The following is a 22,049-nucleotide window of genomic DNA, read 5'->3' as shown; positions in this document are numbered from 1 at the left end:
GCAACCAACTTGTGTTCAGCGACTGCGCTTGCCTGCGCGTGGGGGCGGGGGGGCGCGGCCAATCAGAGAAAAGCCGAACACAAGTTGGTTGCCTTTAATATTCACGCTTCCTCTTCATCATACCATCATGGCTCGAATGTCAAAAAGGGTGGGAGAGAAAAACCAAAGAGGATAATCATTGGAGGAACCGACCACCCCCCATACACATTGAGTGACAGGGGTTTCCAACCAATAGCAAAGCTCATGTCTCTGCTCAGGTTTTATGCACCAATTAGAGCTCGCGAATTGCACGGCTTGAGCTTGTTTGACGCAATTTCATTGGCAGGCGTCGGGTGTGGGAGCCGTTCCGCCACGCCCCCGTGTTGAGAACGAGGAAGTAGTGAGGACATCTCTCAAGACGAGTGGCTCGGTGCTGCGACACACGGTGTGAGTGCAAGTGTCATCTGAAGACGGACAAGTGTCACTAGTCCCCAACTAGAACCATGGCTGAGTAAGTTACTGTCTCATTTTACCTTGTTAGAAATAGATTTTCGGGACAGTGGTGTGTGGCAGGGATTATACTGACATGCATCGTGCTGCCAAATTGATTGATTGATTGATTGAAAACTTTATTAACAGATTGCAGAATGGGTACAATACAGTACAGCTCAATACACACAATTGTTAAGGGGATGCAGACCAGAGAAAAACTTTCGTCTTGTTTACATCAGGGTCCCCCATTTTCAATTCATCATAACATATATGACATACATGACATACAGATAGACAGTACTGCTACATCTATACATTTATGACATACCAGATTTGCAAATACAGTACTGTTTGTGATACAAAAATAGTCCAGAAAAGGGAGTGTATACATTTGACGTAAAAACTGTACATTGGAGGAGGTTGGGTTGGGTAGGAGGGGTTGGGTAGGAGGGGTTGGGGGGGAAAACACTGTACAACTGTACAACTATTAACAAATTCACAAAGTCACTTGCAGCGCCTTTTGCGCTTCATCATCATGACCTTTTATTCAAGATGAGGGTTACATTGATCAGCTCAATTGTTAGTTAAGGTAGCTAAGTGTGATGGCCATTCAATAGCAACATGTCTTTCTTGACAGTTAACCGGATAACTGCTTGGCCGTCGAGTTACTCCCCAGACCAGTCGTAAAAATCACATTATTTCCTCTCGGTTGTGACTTCATTAATTTCCTCATAGCAAACAAATCGGTATAACGGTTAAACTCTTCTGACGGATCTTTGTTGCCGCTTTTTATTCAGACTAACGTTAGTCTACTCTAAATCCATAATAGTTGTTGTTCAGTACTATATACCTGTATGTCATGTATGTCCCTCCCTATGTCATAAATGTCATGCATGTCATAAATGTCATTATGAATTGAAAATGGGGGACCCTGATGTAAACAAGACAAACGTCTTTCTCAGGTCTGCATCCCCTTAACAATTGTGTGTATTGAGCCGTACTGTATTGTACTCTGCAATCTGTTAAATAAAGTTTTCATTCATTCATTCAGTAAACCAGATGCCATACCGGTAATATGATTATATGTTTCTTCCCACAGAGCAGACATTGCACTGATTGGTTTGGCTGTCATGGGCCAGAACCTCATTCTGAACATGAATGACCATGGCTTTGTGGTAAGATAACGACACCTCAGCCTAGACACCATCTACATTTAAAGCAGCTAATACGTCCATTATCTCTGCTTCCATGCCAAGTGCTCCATACTCACCCATGCTACATCCCTCCCTCCTCTCTACATTGTACTGTACCTCACACACACACTATCCATCCCATCAGGTCTGCGCGTTCAACAGAACCGTCTCCAAGGTGCACGAGTTCCTGCAGAACGAGGCCAAGGGGACCAAGGTGATTGGCGCAGAGTCCTTGGAGGACATGGTGTCCAAGCTGAAGACGCCCAGGAGGATCATCATGCTGGTGAAGGCTGGCGACCCCGTGGACTACTTCATCGACAAGCTGGTTAGTGATGATGCCGTTAAGATCCTACTGAAGTCTGTTGTGGAAAACACTTATTTTTTTATTTTTGCTAATTGTCTTTGGTAAAGATTAATTGGGTTTGTACCTTCAGGTCCCTCTACTGGAGCCTGGGGATATCATTATTGATGGTGGCAACTCTGAATACAGAGACACAACAGTAAGTAGATGAGAAAACACGGTTTACAACAATGCCATCGTATCTAATGAGGGAGTATGTTCTGACATGCATGTGGTTGTGTTTGTGTACGTGCAGCGGCGGTGTCGGAGTTTGAAGGACAAGAAGCTGCTGTTTGTGGGCAGTGGGGTTAGCGGCGGAGAGGAGGGGGCACGCTTTGGCCCGTCTCTGATGCCAGGGGGACACGAGGAGGCCTGGTGAGCGACACCACGCCCTGCTGCACATCACCGTTTAACACCGAGGGACAACATGATCAGACTTCCTTATGAGACAGACATATAACATTTGATTTATACGGCGGTTTAATGAGGCAACACTATTACATATTTATCGCCACGCCTTGAGAAAACAGATCCACGTTATTGACTTTTCCACTCTGCTTGTTCCTCACAGGCCACACATAAAGGACATCTTCCAGAGCATCGCCGCCAAGGTGGGATCAGGAGAGCCGTGTTGTGACTGGGTGAGTGCAACACGTTGTGGGATCAGGAGAGCCATGTTGTGACTGGGTGAGTGCAACACGTTGTGGGATCAGGAGAGCCATGTTGTGACTGGGTGAGTGCAACACGTTGTGGGATCAGGAGAGCCATGTTGTGACTGGGTGAGTGCAACACGTTGTGGGATCAGGAGAGCCATGTTGTGACTGGGTGAGTGCAACACGTTGTGGGGTCAGGAGAGCCATGTTGTGACTGGGTGATTGCAACACGTTGTGGGGTCAGGAGAGCCGTGTTGTGACTGGGTGAGTGCAACACGTTGTGGGATCAGGAGAGCCGTGTTGTGACTGGGTGAGTGCAACACGTTGTGGGATCAGGAGAGCCGTGTTGTGACTGGGTGAGTGCAGCACGGTGTGGGATCAGGAGAGCCATGTTGTGACTGGGTGAGTGCAGCACGGTGTTGGATCAGGAGAGCCATGTTGTGACTGGGTGAGTGCAGCACGGTGTGGGATCAGGAGAGCCATGTTGTGACTGGGTGAGTGCAGCACGGTGTTGGTGTCGTCTAACTGTGTCGCCTTGGATCTGCACCCGTGAGTCATTCCTGCTCTTCACTGGTCATCAGGTGGGAGACGAGGGAGCGGGTCACTTTGTGAAGATGGTTCACAACGGCATCGAGTACGGAGACATGCAGCTGATCTGTGAAGCTTACCATCTGATGAAGGATGTGTTGGGCATGGACCACGACGAGATGGCACAAGTAAGCCTGGCACGCGTTTTGTGACTCAGCTTGCAATCCATTCCATACGTTGTTGTAATGGAGTAACCTAATGGAGTAACCTAGCTGACTGTGTTTTGACTTGAATTGAACCCCCTCAGGCTTTCGACAAGTGGAACAAGACGGAGTTGGACTCCTTCCTGATCGAGATCACAGCGAACATCCTCAAGTACAAAGACTCGGACGGCACACACCTGCTGCCCAAGATCCTAGACAGCGCCGGGCAGAAAGGCACGGGCAAGTGGACGGCCATCTCTGCCCTGGAGTACGGCACGCCTGTCACCTTGATCGGTAAGACTGGTAGCTTTGGACAAGGAAGTAGTTCGTTTTCCTTTTTTTCTTTCTCAAGGAAGTAGGTGCAGCTTCTTTCTTTCTTCTGCAAATAGCTTTCAGCCAGTTATAATATATTAGTCACGATGACATGGCATAGAGGCATTACATCACAACTGTAAAGGTTTAGCCATAGGCAGGTCAACAAACTAATTGCAGTGTAGTAATGGTAATGTTTAGCCTTGTTATTAGCTAGCTGAGACACCTTCACAGAACGTGATCAATGGATGGTCTACCCCCCCCCCCCCTCCTTAAGAAGATTGAAGGCTTTTCTAGTGGCTCGCTCATCTCCGGTGACATAAGGAGGGATTTTGCGATGCTCTGTGACGGTGAAGTTATAGGCTAAGCCTTGTTTACTATAGAGATCATGTTATTTCTACTAGGAAAACCAACCTGATGGTTGAAGAGACCAGCTGCTCACTTGATCCATGCAACTGTAAATGTAATTTTAACTAGATATGACTTTTCTTCTGCCTCTCACCAACCCTGCCAGTCGGTGCTGGGTGTGTGTCTCCTACGTGATGGGGAGATAGAATCTGTACAAAGGCCTCATTGTGCGTGGGTGCGTGCATGCAGCATGGGTTAGTAGACAGGCAGGTTGGTATAGTGTGTGAGGATGGATTTCTGCTTTCAATAGGAGCAGCATTCCACTCCAGGATTCATTGTGTTCCATGGATGTGTTTTCTTCTTTTCCCTTCTGTCTGTCTCTCTGTCTGTCTCTCTCTCTCTAATTCCACCTTAATGCAGTGGAAATATATTATTTTCTTTATTTATATATACATATTATATATATATATATAAACCCCTCACCTTAACGCGGTGGCAATAGATTATGTTATTTAGCAAGCCCTGCTTTTACAAAACAGTTGTTTGCCAGTGCTGAGTCATGGGGAAGCTTGGCTATTGTTTTCACTTTGGCATTGTGCCAGCTGTGGCTTGGCGGTGGCCTGTAGTTTCAGCAGTGTATAGTTGGGTAACAAAGGTTATTTAGGTCCATTTAGGACTAGGTGACGCGTGATTTAGGCATAACATTAGCTAGCTGGTGGAAGTGATGGTTAGGCTTAGGCATATACACAATGTTTTAGTAGATGAATTCACTTCCTGTTTTGTCATTCAAACTGTATTTTCCTGTTTGGAGGGATCACAGCTGTTCCCTACAAGAAATAAATTACATTCACAAAACAAAAAAAGCTGTTCCCTACTACAAACTACAGTAACCCTGTCATCTCATTCATTCATTCCTCTCTTCTCTAGGGGAGGCTGTCTTTGCCAGGTGTCTGTCCTCCCTGAAGGAGGAGCGAGTGGAGGCCAGCAAGAGCCTATCGGGGCCCCAGAAGGTCAAGTTCTGCGGGAACAAGGCTGCCTTCTTGGAGGACATCAGGAAGGTAGGACATCAGGAAGGTAGGACATCAGGAAGGTAGGACATCAGGAAGGTGCAACATCAGGAAGCCGGAACATCATGAAGGTGAGACACCAGGAAGGCAGGACACCAGGAAGCCTGTTCCTTAATGTCAAGCAAGCAGTGCAAGAATGCGGAAGCATTCTACCGTAGTGGCGTGCGGTAATGCGCCTTTCATTTTCCTTCGCCCAGCGCCCAGGTGCGTGCACCGGCGGCGGCGTGCTCGATCAGGTGCGTGCGTGCGCGCGCCGGCGTGCTCGCGCGAGGTGCCCGCGCATGAGATCCCGCCTTGGTTCGACACGAGTGGAGCTCAATATATATAAGTCACCGCCCCTTATTCAGTATCCAGAAATAGCTCAATTGGCAAGACTGCATGGCTGTGGATCCTACGGCTCGTTTGCTGGCGAGTTCGAATCCCATCAAATATTTTTTTTTTAACGTGACTTTTTTTTTAACGTGTATTCTTTCTATGGTTAAGGTTAGGCATGGTTAAGGTTAAGGTTAGGCATTGTTTCGGAGTTGGTTAAGGTTAGAACGGTTAAGTTTAGGCGCTGTTAAGGAGCTGGTTAAGGTTAGAGTTTGTCAAAGAGAATGGCAATATTCTTTCTATGGTTAAGGTTAGGCATGGTTAAGGTTAAGGTTAGGCATTGTTTCGGAGTTGGTTAAGGTTAGAACGGTTAAGTTTAGGCGCTGTTAAGGAGCTGGTTAAGGTTAGAGTTTGTCAAAGAGAATGGCAATAGACAGCCTATTTCCGCGCGACAGCTCCCAAAGCGGGCCTGAAAAGAAAGGCGCTTTACCGTAGTGGCGTGCGGTGACGAATGCTTCCGCATTTTTGCACTGCTTGCTTGTCATTATGCTACACGCCACCAGGAAGGCAGGACACCAGGAAGGTAGGACATCAGGAAGGCAGGACATCAAGAAGGCAGGACATCAAGAAGGCAGGACACCAGGAAGGCAGGACACCAGGAAGGCAGGACATCAGGAAGGCAGGACATCAAGAAGGTAGGACATCAAGAAGGCAGGACACCAGGAAGGCAGGACACCAGGAAGGCAGGACATCAGGAAGGCAGGACACCAGGAAGGCAGGACATCAGGAAGGCAGGACACCAGGAAGGCAGGACACCAGGAAGGTAGGACATCAAGAAGGTAGGACATCAAGAAGGCAGGACACCAGGAAGGTAGGACATTGACTCTCCCGACCCAGTTACTCAAACAGTATGATAAAGTCATTAATGTATATCTGTGGGGGGGCAAAAGGCCGCTATTTGGACGGGCCAAAATGTATTCAGCAAAGGAAAATGGCGGCTTATCCCTGCCTAAACTAGACTGGTATCACTATGCGTTCTCGCTCTCCCAGCTCTCCAAATTGAATCACTCGACTGAGGAGGCACCTGCTTGGGTCAAGATGGAGGAGGAAATGATATATCCCTCATCTCTGGAATCCTTCCTGACACAATCAGACAGATCTATACCTTCTAAGAACCCTCTAATGGCATTTGTCAGGGAAACTTGGAATCAGTCGCACAGGCTGACTGGTGATAGCCCATATTTAACTACAAGAGCCTCTATATGGTATAATAAAAAACTAAAGATTGGTAAGAAATCAGTCATATGGGACGACTGGATTAAAAGGGGGATACATGTACTAGGTGATATAGCCGGGGAGGATGGGGTTTTACCTTTTGAGGATATTAAAGAGGATTTTGGTATAGATAATAAAAACGTCTATAAATTCCTACAGATTAGACATTGTATATCGTCATCAATGGGAGGGCCAAAGTGTGGCCCGATTACTGCAATTCAAGAAATATTTTATAAAGGATGGCGTAGGAAAGGCGGTGCGTCAAGATTCTATGATGTTATAAGAGAATACAATGCACCAAGGGCGGCTACGTGGCGTAGTAAGCAAGGCGCTCGCCACGAATGCGGAGACGCTGGGCTCGCCTGTTCGAGCCCAGCGCTCCACATTGCTTTCAGTTTAGCTGGTCGTTCATACTAATACACATTGGCCGTATTAGGGGGTGGGAAACTGATGGGTGGGGATCGGGCGTTGTGGACAGCGACTCCTACAGGTCGGTTGGTGCGCCTGCGGCCCTGTGCAGTAGAATCAGGAAGTGTCGGGGGCAGCGTGAGCCTCCCACGCGTTACTCCTCGCCACTGAGAGATCGAGCTGCGCAGGTGAAAAGATGCGACTGCTGTTACCTCAAGTACCGGAGGGGACTTGTGCTATGTATGACTTAGTCCACATTGCAGCCGGCTTGTGGGAGGCAAGAAACAGCGTTCGTGACAGGGGAGGGTTGAATTGGATGATACGAAATTGGGATGGGAGAAAAATATAGAAAATGGGAGAAAAAGTGGATAAAAAAAAAATGTATGGAACTAATGTTCCGGACAGCATCATATGAAAGGGTGACATATAGAGTCGCAGGGAGAGAGGATATCTTCGCTGAGGTATGGGACAGTTTTCTACACCTGACTGAACGGTCTGGGGACAAATGATTAAGGTGGGGTTACAATGGTATCGAGGAGGAATGTGAAAAAGGGGATCTGATCTGATGGTACTTGTACTTTATATTGTATTATGTATGTATATGCATAGATTTTATGTCCGGATGGTGTATCTATGGAATGGCCACCGTCTCTATCACACTCTCATATGCGCATGTTTAGCCGCATACACGTGTCTAGGATGCACATATTCGTATGTGTACATGATAGATTTACACACACTCATATGCACAAGGCTGAGATATACATGCCAGGGGCACGCATACATGCACATACTCACTTATAGGAAATAGGCATACACACACGTACATATACACATAGTTGAAGCATAGGCTCTCACTTACACATATGGGGGATATACACATACATAGGGGACACACACATACGTAGCTGAGACGCACATACATATACATACCTGAGATACACACTCACATAGGGGGCAGAGGCACACGTGGATACATGTAAAGTATGTGCATCAGGGATATATATGCACAATATATAGTATTTTACATGTTTTGTATGTTCTTACAAAAAAAAGAAAAAGACAAATCTTGGACGTTGCATATTGTGATGTGGAAAGATATGTGTTGAATATTGGAAAGATTTGTGCAAAAAATATCAAAAAAAAAAAAAAAAAAAAAAAGGCAGGACATCATGAAGGCAGGACACCAGGAAGGTGGGACATCAGGAAGGTAGGACATCAAGAAGGCAGGTCACCAGGAAGGCAGGACATCAGGAAGGTAGGACATCAAGAAGGCAGGACATCAGGAAGGCAGGACATCATGAAGGTAGGACACCAGGAAGGCAGGACATCAGGAAGGTAGGACATCAAGAAGGCAGGACACCAGGAAGGTAGGACATCAGGAAGGCAGGACATCAGGAAGGTAGGACATCAGGAAGGCAGGACATCAGGAAGGCAGGACATCAGGAAGGCAGGACATCATGAAGGTAGGACACCAGGAAGGCAGGACATCAGGAAGGTAGGACATCAGGAAGGCAGGACATCAGGAAGGTAGGACATCAAGAAGGCAGGACACCAGGAAGGTAGGACATCAAGAAGGCAGGTCACCAGGAAGGCAGGACATCAGGAAGGCAGGACATCAGGAAGGCAGGTCACCAGGAAGGCAGGACATCAGGAAGGCAGGTCACCAGGAAGGCAGGACATCAGGAAGGCAGGACATCAAGAAGGCAGGACACCAGGAAGGCAGGACATCATGAAGGCAGGTCACCAGGAAGGCAGGACATCAGGAAGGCAGGACAGGAAATGTTTAAAAACTATGACGATTTTATGTTTTTATTGTGATGATAATATTTGTGTTCAGAGACGGTGTAATGGTTAAGACCTTACTGCCTCTGGAACCACATGTAACCTTGCTGACCTAGAATCAAATCCCACCTTGTCTACTGTCACCTTGATCGGTAAGACTGGTAGCTTTGGACAAGGAAGTAGTTCGTTTTCCTTTTTTTCTCTCAAGGAAGTAGGTGCAGCTTCTTTCTTTCTTTTGCAAATAGCTTTCAGCCAGTTATAATATATTAGTCTGTCACGATGACATGGCATAGAGGCATTACATCACAACTGTAAAGGTTTAGCCATAGGCAGGTCAACAAACTAATTGCAGTGTAGTAGTAGTAATGTTTAGCCTTGTTATTAGCTAGCTGAGACACCTTCACAGAACGTGATCAATGGACGGTCTCCCCTACTCGGTCTCCAGTTTCCCCCCTACTCTGTCTCCAGTCTCCCCCTTCCTACTGTTTCTGCCTCATGCTGATAAGAACTGTCTTCCATACATGCTGCTTTATATAATCATAGAGCGCTTTCTAGAAAGTGGATTTCCACTAACGGGCGGTGATACAAACAGACGAGCATAATACAAAGCACAAGAATGGATGGGGGCGGGGCTAAGAGAAGGCAGTTGAGAAGAGATGGATCTTGAGGGGGGATTGGAAAATTCAAATCAATGTACAGATACAGCCCTGAAAAATCAAGCATCTACTGCTCCTCTACCACTACTCCACCACCAGGGGAGGAAACTAACTTTTTGGCTTACCAGCCAACTGGCGGGTATCTGATTTTTTTTACCAGCCAAATAGATTTTTTACCAGACAAAAAAAATCGCTAATTGTGATAATTACTTCTTTGTACGTCTTCGTCTAAATTGATTTTCAATCATAGTAAATTAATCACACTGTCTCTACTCTTCAAAATATTACATCATTAAATCACATATTAACATGAAAGAGGGAACTATTCTGGACTGGGTTGGGCTGAACTGGGCAGTGAAAGATGCTGGGTTGGGCTGGTCTAGGTTATACTGAATGATGAATTGAAAATGAATTGAAAATGGGGGACCCTGATGTAAACAAGACGAAAGTCTTTCTCTGGTCTGCATCCCCTTAACAATTGCATGTATTGAGCCGTACTGTACTGTACCCATTCTGCAATCTGTTAAATAAAGTTTTCATTCATCACAGCTCAACTACTAGGAATGTGTGTCTGACTCTTAAGTGCAGGAAATATTCATCAGAAAGGGGGGACATGATGGAGGGAATGGAAAGAGTAGGTTTGACAGGAGCAGGGTTGAAGGGATTGATTGATTGAAAAGTTTATTAACAGATTGCAGAATGGGTACAGTACAGTTCAATACATACAATTGTTAAGGGGATGCAGACCAGAGAAAGACTTTCGTCTTGTTTACATCAGGGTCCCCCATTTTCAATTCATCATAACATATTGGAGTGTGGAGGAAGTGGACAAGGCATTAAGCAAACAGGACTGAAATGGGGGACCCTGATGTAAACAAGACTAAAGTCCTTCTCTGGTCTGCATCCCCTTAACAATTGTGTGTATTGAGCTGTACTGTATTGTACCCATTCTGCAATCTGTTAATAAAGTTTTCAATCAATCAATCAATACTGGGTTGGGCAGTGAAAGAACCAAGCATTTCACTGTAATGTAATAGCTAAATAAAACAACTTAAACTTGACTTGTTACATTTGCACACTGGTTGTATGCCAAATGTATTCTGGTTGTACTGTACTTGTGCTGTAAGATGACAATACATTGGAACCGAATCGACAACGCTAGGGGTTCAGCGGGTGTATTCTGAATGCCAAATATGACAACATCACCGTTGTGAAGGGCATATGGGCGAGTGGTGATATGCTGGGAAACCCGGTAATAATAAAATGTCACTCGGCTGCATTTAAGCAAAGCCGCTCAGTATAGTCCACTATGTTGAATGCGCGTTATGGTAGCTTGTTACATGCTAGGTAGCTAGCCGGCTAATGTTGTTGACTTGTCATTCTCATCCGACTCGAAGGAGACGCGTCGCGTGCTGTTGTTCGCCCCCATGTCAGACCGCACCGATATCCGAAAGCGACGACTCTACATGCAATTATTTTCATCCACTCATGTGTTTTTGTAAGTTTGTCTACGTTGTCAAGCCGGCTGCCGGTGGCAGGAGTTTGTAGGTCTGCGCGCAGTCAGTGGTCTGTCCACTTCCCCTAGATGGGCGGCATCTTCTAGAAAACGAGTGTTCATTGGAGGAGCTTAGAGCGCATCTGTACAACGATGATGTTCATTGGTTATGGTCTGATTATTATGTGGCGCAAATGGGAGGAATCAAGGGGGGAGTCAGAGTTCGGTTTGTGTCAGTGAGCGAATCAGCAGATTGCAGAATGATTTTTTTGTTTTGTTTTGTAATTACTAGTACTCGCCAGACTGGCGAGTGCTCTTCATGAATTACTCGCCAAACGTAAAAAATACTCGCAATTGGCGAGTAAAGTGGCCTAATTTCCTCCCCTGTCCACCACTCCACTCCAAACTGATTTTGTGACTCCTATTGTTCTGGACCGGGCTAGATTTCACACCTCCACTGCCTCCCACAGGCTGGGGAGATTTTCATCTTACATTTGTATTCGTCCCAAATATCCCAGCCCCATCCGATTTCTTAGCTTTTTTCACTGTTTATTTATCATGCATTGCAACACTAATATATGGTCAGTACCCCAAGTCGGACTGCCCATATAAAAATTATCTTGGGGGTCTGAGGGCAGTAGCCCCCGACCCCCTCCCTGGGGAAGCACTTAAGTTAAGTACCATTCCTTTGTTTACGTTTAGACCCAGCCACCAGCCCCCGAAAATGAACACCTGAGTGCTAGTTCTAAAGTGACAGAGGCGTGGCAGAAGGGACCTGAATCTGAAGGGCTTCATCTGTAGATCATCTGAATCTTGTCTCCCTGTTTTTCACGCCCTGTATGCCTCTAAAATAATCTCCTTGTTTTTCAGGCCCTGTATGCCTCTAAAATAATCTCCTTGTTTTTCAGGCCCTGTATGCCTCTAAAATAATCTCCTTGTTTTTCAGGCCCTGTATGCCTCTAAGATCATCTCCTACACCCAGGGCTTCATGCTGCTCAAACAGGCAGCCAAGGAGTTCGACTGGACCCTGAACTATGGCGGCATTGCCCTGATGTGGCGTGGAGGCTGCATTATCAGAAGGTACAGAGTGTGTGTGTGTGTGTGAGAGGGGGAGGGGGGGGGGGGGTTTAGAACCGCAATGGCATGTTCCCTATCACATCAGACTTGGATCACTTTGCCCCTGGCACCAGCTTGTGCAACGTTCTGTCAACAGCCGTCTCTCACACCAATGGTAAAAACTGGGGTCATGTGGTTTCAGATGGTGTGATTTGGGTGGGAACGGAACAGAAAGGATCTTTGCTTAAATCAGAATGTGATTAATATTTTTGTGATTCACGATCAAACAAATCTTTTATTCCCATCACTTAACTCAGTTGTGTCATAAATATTTAGGTTATGAACATATGACATCTGGGGGGGAATTATTGATTCAAATAAGATTATACTGTATAAGCAACACTCCTGCGATTGGATCAGGGATTATAGGACTGCACCATGAAATCCAATACATAATCATCTAAAGCAATATTATTCTTGCTACTGCTGTGTGTTGTAATTGTGGAGTGTACTCTACAAGGAAGAGAAGAGACGGTTTCTGGTCAAACCAGACCTGAGAATGAGGAAATGTTGGTCTTTCATGCGCAACCTCGTCAAGATGTTGCACAAACCTAAAACAAACGCAACATGAGTTATGGACTGAGGATGAGTTGTGTCAGTCCATCAGGCCCACAGTAACCCCCTCCCACCCCCTTAAAGAGCTCTGTGTCCTCGTAGAGTGGAATCATGGGTAACGCTACATTGTGTAAATTCTCTTCCCTCTGGGCTCTATAGCGTCTTCCTGGGGGAGATCAAGGAGGCGTTTGACAGAGACGCTGACCTACGGAATCTGCTGCTGGACAACTTCTTTAGGGATGCCGTACAGAACTGCCAGGTAGGAGGAAGTGGTGTATGATTAACACACACGCATACACACACACAGGCACACACAACTGCTTCCTCTTCCCTCTTCAGAAAGGAGTGAAACAGAGCCACAGTACTTCTATTTTACTTAATGGTATTTGTCAGTCTCTCTCTTAGAAAACAGTTTTAGCCCGCTTCCTCCCAACTGGTTTAGCAGACCTCATACTATAGTCTACCCATATACTCTGTATGATGGCATGTAACAGTGCTGTATATACAGCATATTTATATTTGTATATTTACAACATATACTATATATAAATCCATATTTGTCTGAATACACCTGCATATAACCCATAGCTCTGTACAATAATGCTGTGTATATATATATATATATATATATATATATATATATATATATATATATATATAATATTTATTCTCACCGCATATATATCTATCCACACCGGTCTGTACTTACCTGGACATAGTTTGTTTGTTTATTTACTTACACATGTAAAAAACAATTGCATATATAATCCACAATCCACAAGGGATGTGTAGGAGAATTGCCTAAAATCCCTCTAGGGGCTTGCATGTGGCATTCACCAGGAAGCAAAATTACACTGATATTATATCAAGGTAAAATATAAAATCCGAACCGAGACCTATGTTTTCAGGCGGACCAGAGTTTGCTTTTTTGGTCCGCACCAGAGTTCGACTGAGCTTTCACACCAACCCAAACCAAGCGGACTATCCGAGGAAACAAACTCTGGTCCGGACCTAACAGCTCTGGTGTGAAAGCGACCCTAGTTGTACTGTATAACGACAATATATTTGAATAATCTGATCAGGGACCTTAATTCTGGCTTATCTGTGAAATCATGACTCACTGTACAAAGATATTAACAGAGTTGATATTAACTCTTAAAATTATTTTAAGAGTACATACTGTATAGTCGTCGGCTAAGTTATTGTGTTGAAACACCTCTCTCTAACATGACACTATATGACCTTCTTGTAACTGATGGAAGACAGACCAGTCCTGGAAGTGTTGTGGCGTTTATATGATAATTATGACTGTGTCCAAAAGTTGTTGTGGTCCTGCAGTGGTCCCAGTAGGCCCAGAGGGAACATGTAATTGATTGATTGAAAACTTTATTAACAGATTGCAGAATGGGTACAATACAGTACAGCTCAATACACACAATTGTTAAGGGGATGCAGACCAGAGAAAGACTTTCGTCTTGTTTACAAGCAAACTGTACATTGGAATATTGACAACCATACTAGGTAATTTACTGTACATTGGAGGGGGTTGGGTTAGGACATTTACAGGGGCCAGTTTCGAATTACACTCTCCCGTAGGTGCTCTTTGAGAGTGGTTTTGAAAGTGGGTAGTGATTCACATTCCTTTACAGCTTTGGGTAGGGCGTTCCACATTGATGTGGCATAATTGCGAAACGTGTTTAGTCCCTTGTTTGAGCCGAATCTGGGTTTAACATGATTTGTGGAGCTCCCTCTGGTGTTGTGATTGTGGTATTCACTGACCTTTGGGAAGTATTTTGACATGTACATGGGTACCTTGGTCGTGTAGTGTATCTTGTAGACCAGGCCCATTGCAAGTTGCTGTACTCTGTCGTCTACTCTAAGCCATCCTATGTCAGTCAGGACAGGGTCTTGTAAGAGACCCTGCAAAAAAAAAAAGTTCAGAGCGTTTTCCTGAGTCTCGCGACTGCCACGGCTCAGCCACTTCCTCGATGTTGATTAGTCGGTCGAAAAGAGTTACCTTGATGAGCGCGCTCCTCTCCAAAAGTTGAACTAGTTTCAACTTTATGCGCTGGGAGCGCTCCGCCCAAAAACGCTGCCGCAGAGAGTGCATAAACGCGAGGCGCGGCGCTGGGAAAAGGAGCGTGCCTGTTGCGCCTGTAGCATAGAAATGAATGACAGAAAGGAGCTGACAACTCATAAAACGTCCCCGGTCGACACAGGCTATAGGTATGAGTATTACAGAACCACACATAGTCCACACCACACAGGTGTCTAAATACACATGCTCAGATTAACCCCTCTGATCCAACACTCAAATTCACACAAAACAGTCCTATTTACACATAAACACACGGATGAACCAATACCGAACAACAAGTCCACGACCAAACACATCGAGTCTAACATTATTATAGTAGGCAAAAAAATTCAACATTATCGCCACCCACCTGTCCTGATGGTGAAGATCTGCCCAATTCTCAAAATCTGCATGTCACAGAAGTAGTCCCCGCAGCAGGCTGCTTCGCCTTCTTTATAAAACCAAAATTGGTTAGAAGGCTTACTTCTTTGATATTTCGTTTAACTTTCGACATTATCCTGGATACCTGTATTTTTTTATAATTTTTTTTTTATTGATCTTTTTCCCCCTTCTTTTTCCTCCGATTTTCTCCCATCCCAATGTTAGTCGTTATGCCAATTCCCAATACCCTTCCTGGTCGCTGCGCACTTACCCCCCACAGTCGGTCTGGGAGAGTGGAGGCTATCACGTGCTTCCTCCGACACACGTCCAGCCAATCAACCGCTTCTTTTCACCTGGCAGCGCGGACTCTCACTGAGAGGGTGTAACGTGTGGAAGGATCACACTACCCCCCTTAGATTCTATCCGCGCTGAGCAGGCGCCCCGACCGAACTGTATGAGTCGCTGTTTACAACGACCCGGACCCACCCCGCCAGCTTTCCCACCCTCTAATACAGCCAATTGTATTAGTGTGAACGGCCAGCCAAGCTGGTGACAACGCCGGAGCTGTGAGCTAGATTCGAACAGGCGAATCCAGCGTCTCCGGTGTTGGTGACGAACGCAATCTCCGCTACGCCACCTGACTGCCCTGTATTTATTTATTTTAAATGGCGGGTGAAGTTTGATTTGTGCCTGCAGCGCCGCCACGCTCCGAATGGTAAACGCAAGAATAGCAGTGCCGCAACCCCATAGATTTATGCTATTGTCTATTACGGTGAATTAGTGCGCAAATAATTAATCATACATCAAAATAGCCTAATTTAATTATTATACACGATGATGACAATACAGAAAATTACAGAAACATTTAAAATGCATGGCAAAAATAGCATTTATTGTCAGTATTTTAGAGACCCCCCAAAAATTCACAAATCATGTTTTCAGGGGAGCTCCCCCATGATTCGCACCCTGGATCTACTTAAATACCCCTATCCTACTTAAATATCTCTACTCTAATTAAATACCTATATTCTACTTAAACACCTTTTATTCTACTTAAATATCTATTTTACTTAAATATCTACTCTAATTAAATACATATATTCTACTTAAATATATCTATTTTTCTTAATATCTCTACTCTACTTAAATACATATATTCTACTTATATACCTCTATTCTACTTAAATATCTACTCTACTTAAATGCCTCTATTCTACTCCTTACTCCTTACTCCTAGAACCCACCTCACCCCTGCCCACTTCGACAACCTAGGATGGCTTAGAGTAGACGACAGAGTACAACAACTTGCAATGGGCCTGGTCTACAAGATACACTACACGACCAAGGTACCCATGTACATGTCAAAATACTTCCCAAAGGTCAGTGAATACCACGATCACAACACCAGAGGGAGCTCCACAAATCATGTCAAACCCAGATTCGGCTCAAATAAGGGACTAAACACGTTTCGCAATTATGCCACATCAATGTGGAACGCCCTACCCAAAGCTGTAAAGGAATGTGGATCACTACCCACTTTCAAAACCTCTCTCAAGGGACACCTACGGGAGACTGCAATTCAACACTGGCCCCTGTAAATATCCTAACCCAATCATTCCAACCCCCTCCAATGTACAGTCATTTACCTAGTATGGTTTTGTCAATAGTTCAATGTACAATTGTGTTTGTTTGTACAGTGTCTCCTCCCCCCCCCCCTCAATGTACAGTGTTACTTGTTTATACAGTGTGCCCCCCCCCCCCCCCCCAACCACCTCCAATGTAAATTACCCAGTATGGTTGTCAATATCCCAATGTACCCAACCCCCCCCACCCAACCTCCAATGTACAGTTTCTACGTCAAATGTATATACTCCCTTTTCTTGACTCCTTCTGTATCACAAACAGTACTGTATTTGCAAATCTGGTATGTCATAAATGTATAGATGTAGCAGTACTGACTATCTGTATGTCATGTATGTCATATATGTCTATATGAATTGAAAATGGGGGACCCTGATGGAAACAAGACAAACGTCTTTCTCAGGTCTGCATCCCCTTAACAATTGTATGTATTGAGCCGTACTGTATTGTACCCATTCTGCAATCTGTTAAATAAAGTTTTCATTCATTCATTCATTCATTCATACTTTCATACCTCTAAAAAATAAATAGTAAAGAAAAGGATCAAACCACAACAACAGAAAGAAAGGGGAAAGGCTACATACATCTTTGCATTGAGGCCGCTAGTAGTTTGGTAAACTACAGTGTTAGAGTAGTTTTCCCAACACTGCATTTAAATCACTATTTGACTGCACGCAGTGCAACTCCATTAAAATGTCTTGTTTTTTATGTCATGCGGCATGTTGTGAACTTTGATCATGTGTTGGTTTGTCCCTCCGTTGTTGCCGTAGGAGTCGTGGCGCAGGACCATCAGCACAGGAGTCCAGCAGGGAATCCCCATGCCCTGTTTCACCACAGCCCTGGCCTTCTACGACGGTTACAGACACAACATGCTGCCTGCTAACCTCATCCAGGTACACACACACACACACACATGACGAGATCAATTTAATCTTACACTTGCACACTTTGCCATATGCTCAGAGGGATCAGCTTTGCACCTTCCTGTGTGTGTGTGTGTGTGTGTGGGGGGGGGGGGGGGGGGGGGGGGGTTTATCATTTCACAATTGAGGAAATAATGTAATTAACTGAATGGTATGAAGAGTAAATGGTATGGTTCTCAGGTTATGTGTGGTATTTTCCTCAGGCCCAGAGGGACTACTTTGGAGCCCATACGTATGAGCTGCTGTCCAAACCAGGACAGTTCATCCACACCAACTGGACCGGCCACGGAGGAAACGTCTCCTCCTCCTCCTACAACGCTTAAGGAGCACCACACACACCATGGAAGGCCTGAAATGAGGCAGCTACCTACGAAAGAAGATTTACCTGCACATTCCATTCCATTCCACTCTGCAACCTAGCCTGAATATTTAATACCCATCTGCCACCCTCTATAGCCCCCATATCATATTCAAACTGATATTGTACCCAGAGTTTATTATTATTATTACAGTTTTATTTATGATGAAGTGGAATGATAGTATGTGTGTGTTGTGAACTCTTACTCCTTTTGAGGTAGTTGAGTGTGAGTTTTTTGGTGTCGGGCCTTTTGCCACAAAAAAAGAGGTGTGTTCCCCCCCCCCTTCTGAAGGGATCAGGTTATCAAGCCAGTACCCACCAATCATGTTGGCCCGGTTGCGTCTATGCTAATACCAACGCAGTTGTGCGATTTGCTAATCTGATTGGCCACTGACGTTTCTGGTCATGTGACATGTGCGCCCAATAGCGTGACAAGCTGTGTCTTTGCCCATTTCCGCGTCGAACAGCCTGAAAACTACCTGGCGTTCTATAGCCATGCTCTAAGACAAACTCTAACCTTAACCAACTTCGAAAGAGTGCCTAAGCTTAACCGTCGAAAGAACTTGCCGTCACGCTCTAAGACAAACTCTAACCTTAACCAACTTCGAAAGAGTGCCTAAGCTTAACCGTCGAAAGAACTTGCCGTCACACGATTGGTGCACATGTCACATGACCAGAAACGTCAGTGGCCAATCAGATTTGCAAAACGCACAACTGCGTTGGTATTAGCATATAGGCGGCCCGGTTCATAGCCGTAACACTGGATTATGGTGATGGTGAACCATTGCACTTACTGTATTAGGCTAAATAAAGACTTCAATCCCTTTTTAATAAGCTTGTATGGTCCTTACTCAAACGCCTGGTGTTGTAAACAGGATTGCGGTGTGTCTACTCTAATTATAGCCACAGCAGGGGTTAAATTTGGCAGCACCTGACCAGCACCTATGTTTTCTGATATATGGATGGTCCATATGGTCGATAAGAGGGGACCATTGTTCCAATGCTCTTCTTCAGTATCTGCCAACCAATATACTGTCCAAAAGGGTATGTCTATAGTCTATCTTAATCCACAATCCAAATTGGGTATATTTAGTGGTCCTGCTGTATATACAATATATTGCTCCCTACTGGTCAATTGTAGCACTGCATGTGCACGTTCAGTTTATGTCCAGTAGATGGCTCTGATTCACTTCTACACATGCTCCTTGATGTGTCCAAAGTGTAGTGACCTGTTTGGGGGTGTTGTGGTCACTGCAACTGAACTGCCTGACCACACACTCCACCCTGTGAACCATGTTTTAATGTTCAAAATACAAATGTGAGTGTTTGTGTTTTTAATCTTCTCCATATCCCTAATGTGCACACTTGCCACCATATAATTACTATACTAACAGTCATTTATTTTTGCATTATAAAACATTGAAGAGGTACAAGGTAAATGTGGGTAAAACCGAGGCAATGGATATCAACTGCAGGATACCACAAGTAAAACTTCAGAGTGGATTTCAATAGCCTAAAGAAGGTATTAAATATCTTGGCATTTGGGTGTTTGGAACAGGAACATTAGTAGTGTTGTAGTGTTTGGAACACTGGTTGTGCTCTTTCTCTACTGGGCCATGTTGTATTAGTATGAATGTTCTGCACAGACCATTATTTCAGATGATACCTATAGAAATGACAATCAACTTTTGATCATCTGAATCAAATTTAATATAGCAAAAAAGTTACTTAGAATTAGACTTAAAACTTTACAACTAGCTAAGCCAGAGGGAGGCCTTAAACTTCGAATTTTAAAATATTATTTCTGGGCTGAACAAATGAAACCTTTGATAGTGCGTATTCAGAATGATGCATACACATGATGGCTTGATATAGAAAACAGTATGAGTCTAGAGCCCCTGCACATCCTACCTTTTCTAGATGCCCTATACAATAATTGGCAGACTGGACTCTGATCACTCTTAAAATCTGGAATAAAATAAAGTGTGCTTTTTGGCTACCGAAGCAAATTTCTTCATTAATAACTATTGGATCTATGAAGACCTTTGCGCCTAACAATTTAGATATCGGATTCAAGAAATTGTCAGATGATAGATTATCTACATCAATTATTCAATAAAGAAAAATAATTTGAAGCACTGTCACATAACAGTCATTCCATTACTGAAATACCATTTTAGATACAATAATTTACTTAAAAATTTAACTTTTAAAATATAAGGCATTTTGTTTAAAGGAATAACCAGTCCAAATAATCTCACAGTTGAGACACATTACTCAATTACTGTTATTAATTGATTGATTGAAAAGTTTATTAACAGATTGCAGAATGGGTACAGTACAGTACAGCTCAATACATACAATTGTTAAGGGGATGCAGACCAGAGAAAGACTTTCGTCTTGTTTACATCAGGGTCCCCCATTTTCAATTCATCATAACATATATGACATACAGATAGACAGTACTGCTACATCTATACATTTATGACATATCAGATTTGCAAATACTGGTCACACTGGTATTTATCCTGCGATGACATGTCAAATGGCTGCTGTGAAAGGACCTATTCAAGAGGATTCTGTGAAGGAAAGTCATGTCTCCTATCTTATAAGGAGGGTATTGTTATACAACAACCTAGCTACCTGTAACAAACTAGCAGGAGGACCAGTAGACGGAGCTCAATAGTTTCATACTACTGCATACAGTACATGGCTAAGTTCCACTGGAGAATGTATAAAAGTAACTACTGTGTGTGGTTGGGTGGGTTGGTTGGTTGTACTTTCGACTACAGCCTAAATTAAGCCTTTCTAACCAAGATAGATAAATATCAACAATTGGTGCAGACCATTTCACAGCTGGGCTACAAGTGTAACTTTAAATTTGTATATTTGGTAGCCTAGGTCAGGTTGTGAGGGGCCTCCAGGTGGCTGGTTTCTCTAAGAGAAGGGCCATGCCGTTAGCAAGGTATTATTCAGTATCTGCATAGCTGCTCAATAGGGAGGAGACGCTGCTTTTTATATCCATTAAGTGTTTTTTTGGTACTGCAACAATGTGGCGGCAACACGGAGATAGGAACCCTGAGGAGGAAGAGACCAGTAGGAACCTTGAGGAGGAAGAGACCAGTAGGAACCTTGAGGAGGAAGAGACCAGTAGGAACCTTGAGGAGGAAGAGACCAGTAGGAACCCTGAGGAGGAAGAGACCAGTAGGAACCCTGAGGAGGGAGAGACCAGTAGGAACCCTGAGGAGGAAGAGACCAGTAGGAACCCTGAGGAGGAAGAGACCAGTAGGAACCTTGAGGAGGAAGAGACCAGTAGGAGCCCTGAGGAGGAAGAGACCAGTAGGAACCCTGAGGAGGAAGAGACCAGTAGGAACCTTGAGGAGGAAGAGACCAGTAGGAACCCTGAGGAGGAAGAGACCAGTAGGAACCTTGAGGAGGAAGAGACCAGTAGGAACCCTGAGGAGGAAGAGACCAGTAGGAACCTTGAGGAGGAAGAGACCAGTAGGAACCCTGAGGAGGAAGAGACCAGTAGGAACCCTGAGGAGGAAGAGACCAGTAGGAACCCTGAGGAGGGAGAGACCAGTAGGAACCCTGACGAGGAAGAGACCAGTGGGAACCTTGAGGAGGGAGAGACCAGTAGGAACCCTGAGGAGGAAGAGACCAGTAGGAACCTTGAGGAGGAAGAGACCAGTAGGAACCCTGACGAGGAAGAGACCAGTAGGAACCCTGAGGAGGGAGAGACCAGTAGGAACCCTGACGAGGAAGAGACCAGTAGGAACCCTGAGGAGGAAGAGACCAGTAGGAACCCTGAGGAGGGAGAGACCAGTAGGAACCCTGAGGAGGAAGAGACCAGTAGGAACCCTGAGGAGGGAGAGACCAGTAGGAACCCTGAGGAGGAAGAGACCAGTAGGAACCTTGAGGAGGAAGAGACCAGTAGGAACCCTGACGAGGA

At 44.7% G+C, this 22,049-nt stretch overlaps 1 protein-coding gene across 1 annotated transcript; it reads left to right on the top strand.

Moving 5' to 3' along the window:
* The first annotated feature begins 369 nt into the window (after nucleotides 1-369).
* pgd (phosphogluconate dehydrogenase) lies at nucleotides 370-18,931 on the top strand. Its single transcript, XM_084332722.1, has 13 exons — nucleotides 370-490; nucleotides 1,571-1,646; nucleotides 1,810-1,989; nucleotides 2,099-2,164; nucleotides 2,261-2,379; nucleotides 2,576-2,645; nucleotides 3,239-3,373; nucleotides 3,493-3,682; nucleotides 4,976-5,106; nucleotides 11,993-12,126; nucleotides 12,877-12,976; nucleotides 17,587-17,709; nucleotides 17,943-18,931. Exons 1-13 carry the CDS (start codon nucleotides 483-485, stop codon nucleotides 18,060-18,062), a joined length of 1,452 nt encoding a protein of 483 aa, XP_084188848.1. The 5' UTR covers nucleotides 370-482; the 3' UTR covers nucleotides 18,063-18,931.
* The last annotated feature ends 3,118 nt before the right edge of the window (nucleotides 18,932-22,049 follow it).

Source organism: Notolepis coatsorum (genome assembly GCF_963971535.1).
Source record: "Notolepis coatsorum genome assembly, chromosome: 17".
Lineage (NCBI taxonomy): Eukaryota > Metazoa > Chordata > Actinopteri > Aulopiformes > Paralepididae > Notolepis > Notolepis coatsorum.
This window is presented reverse-complemented; position numbering and strand designations above follow the sequence as displayed.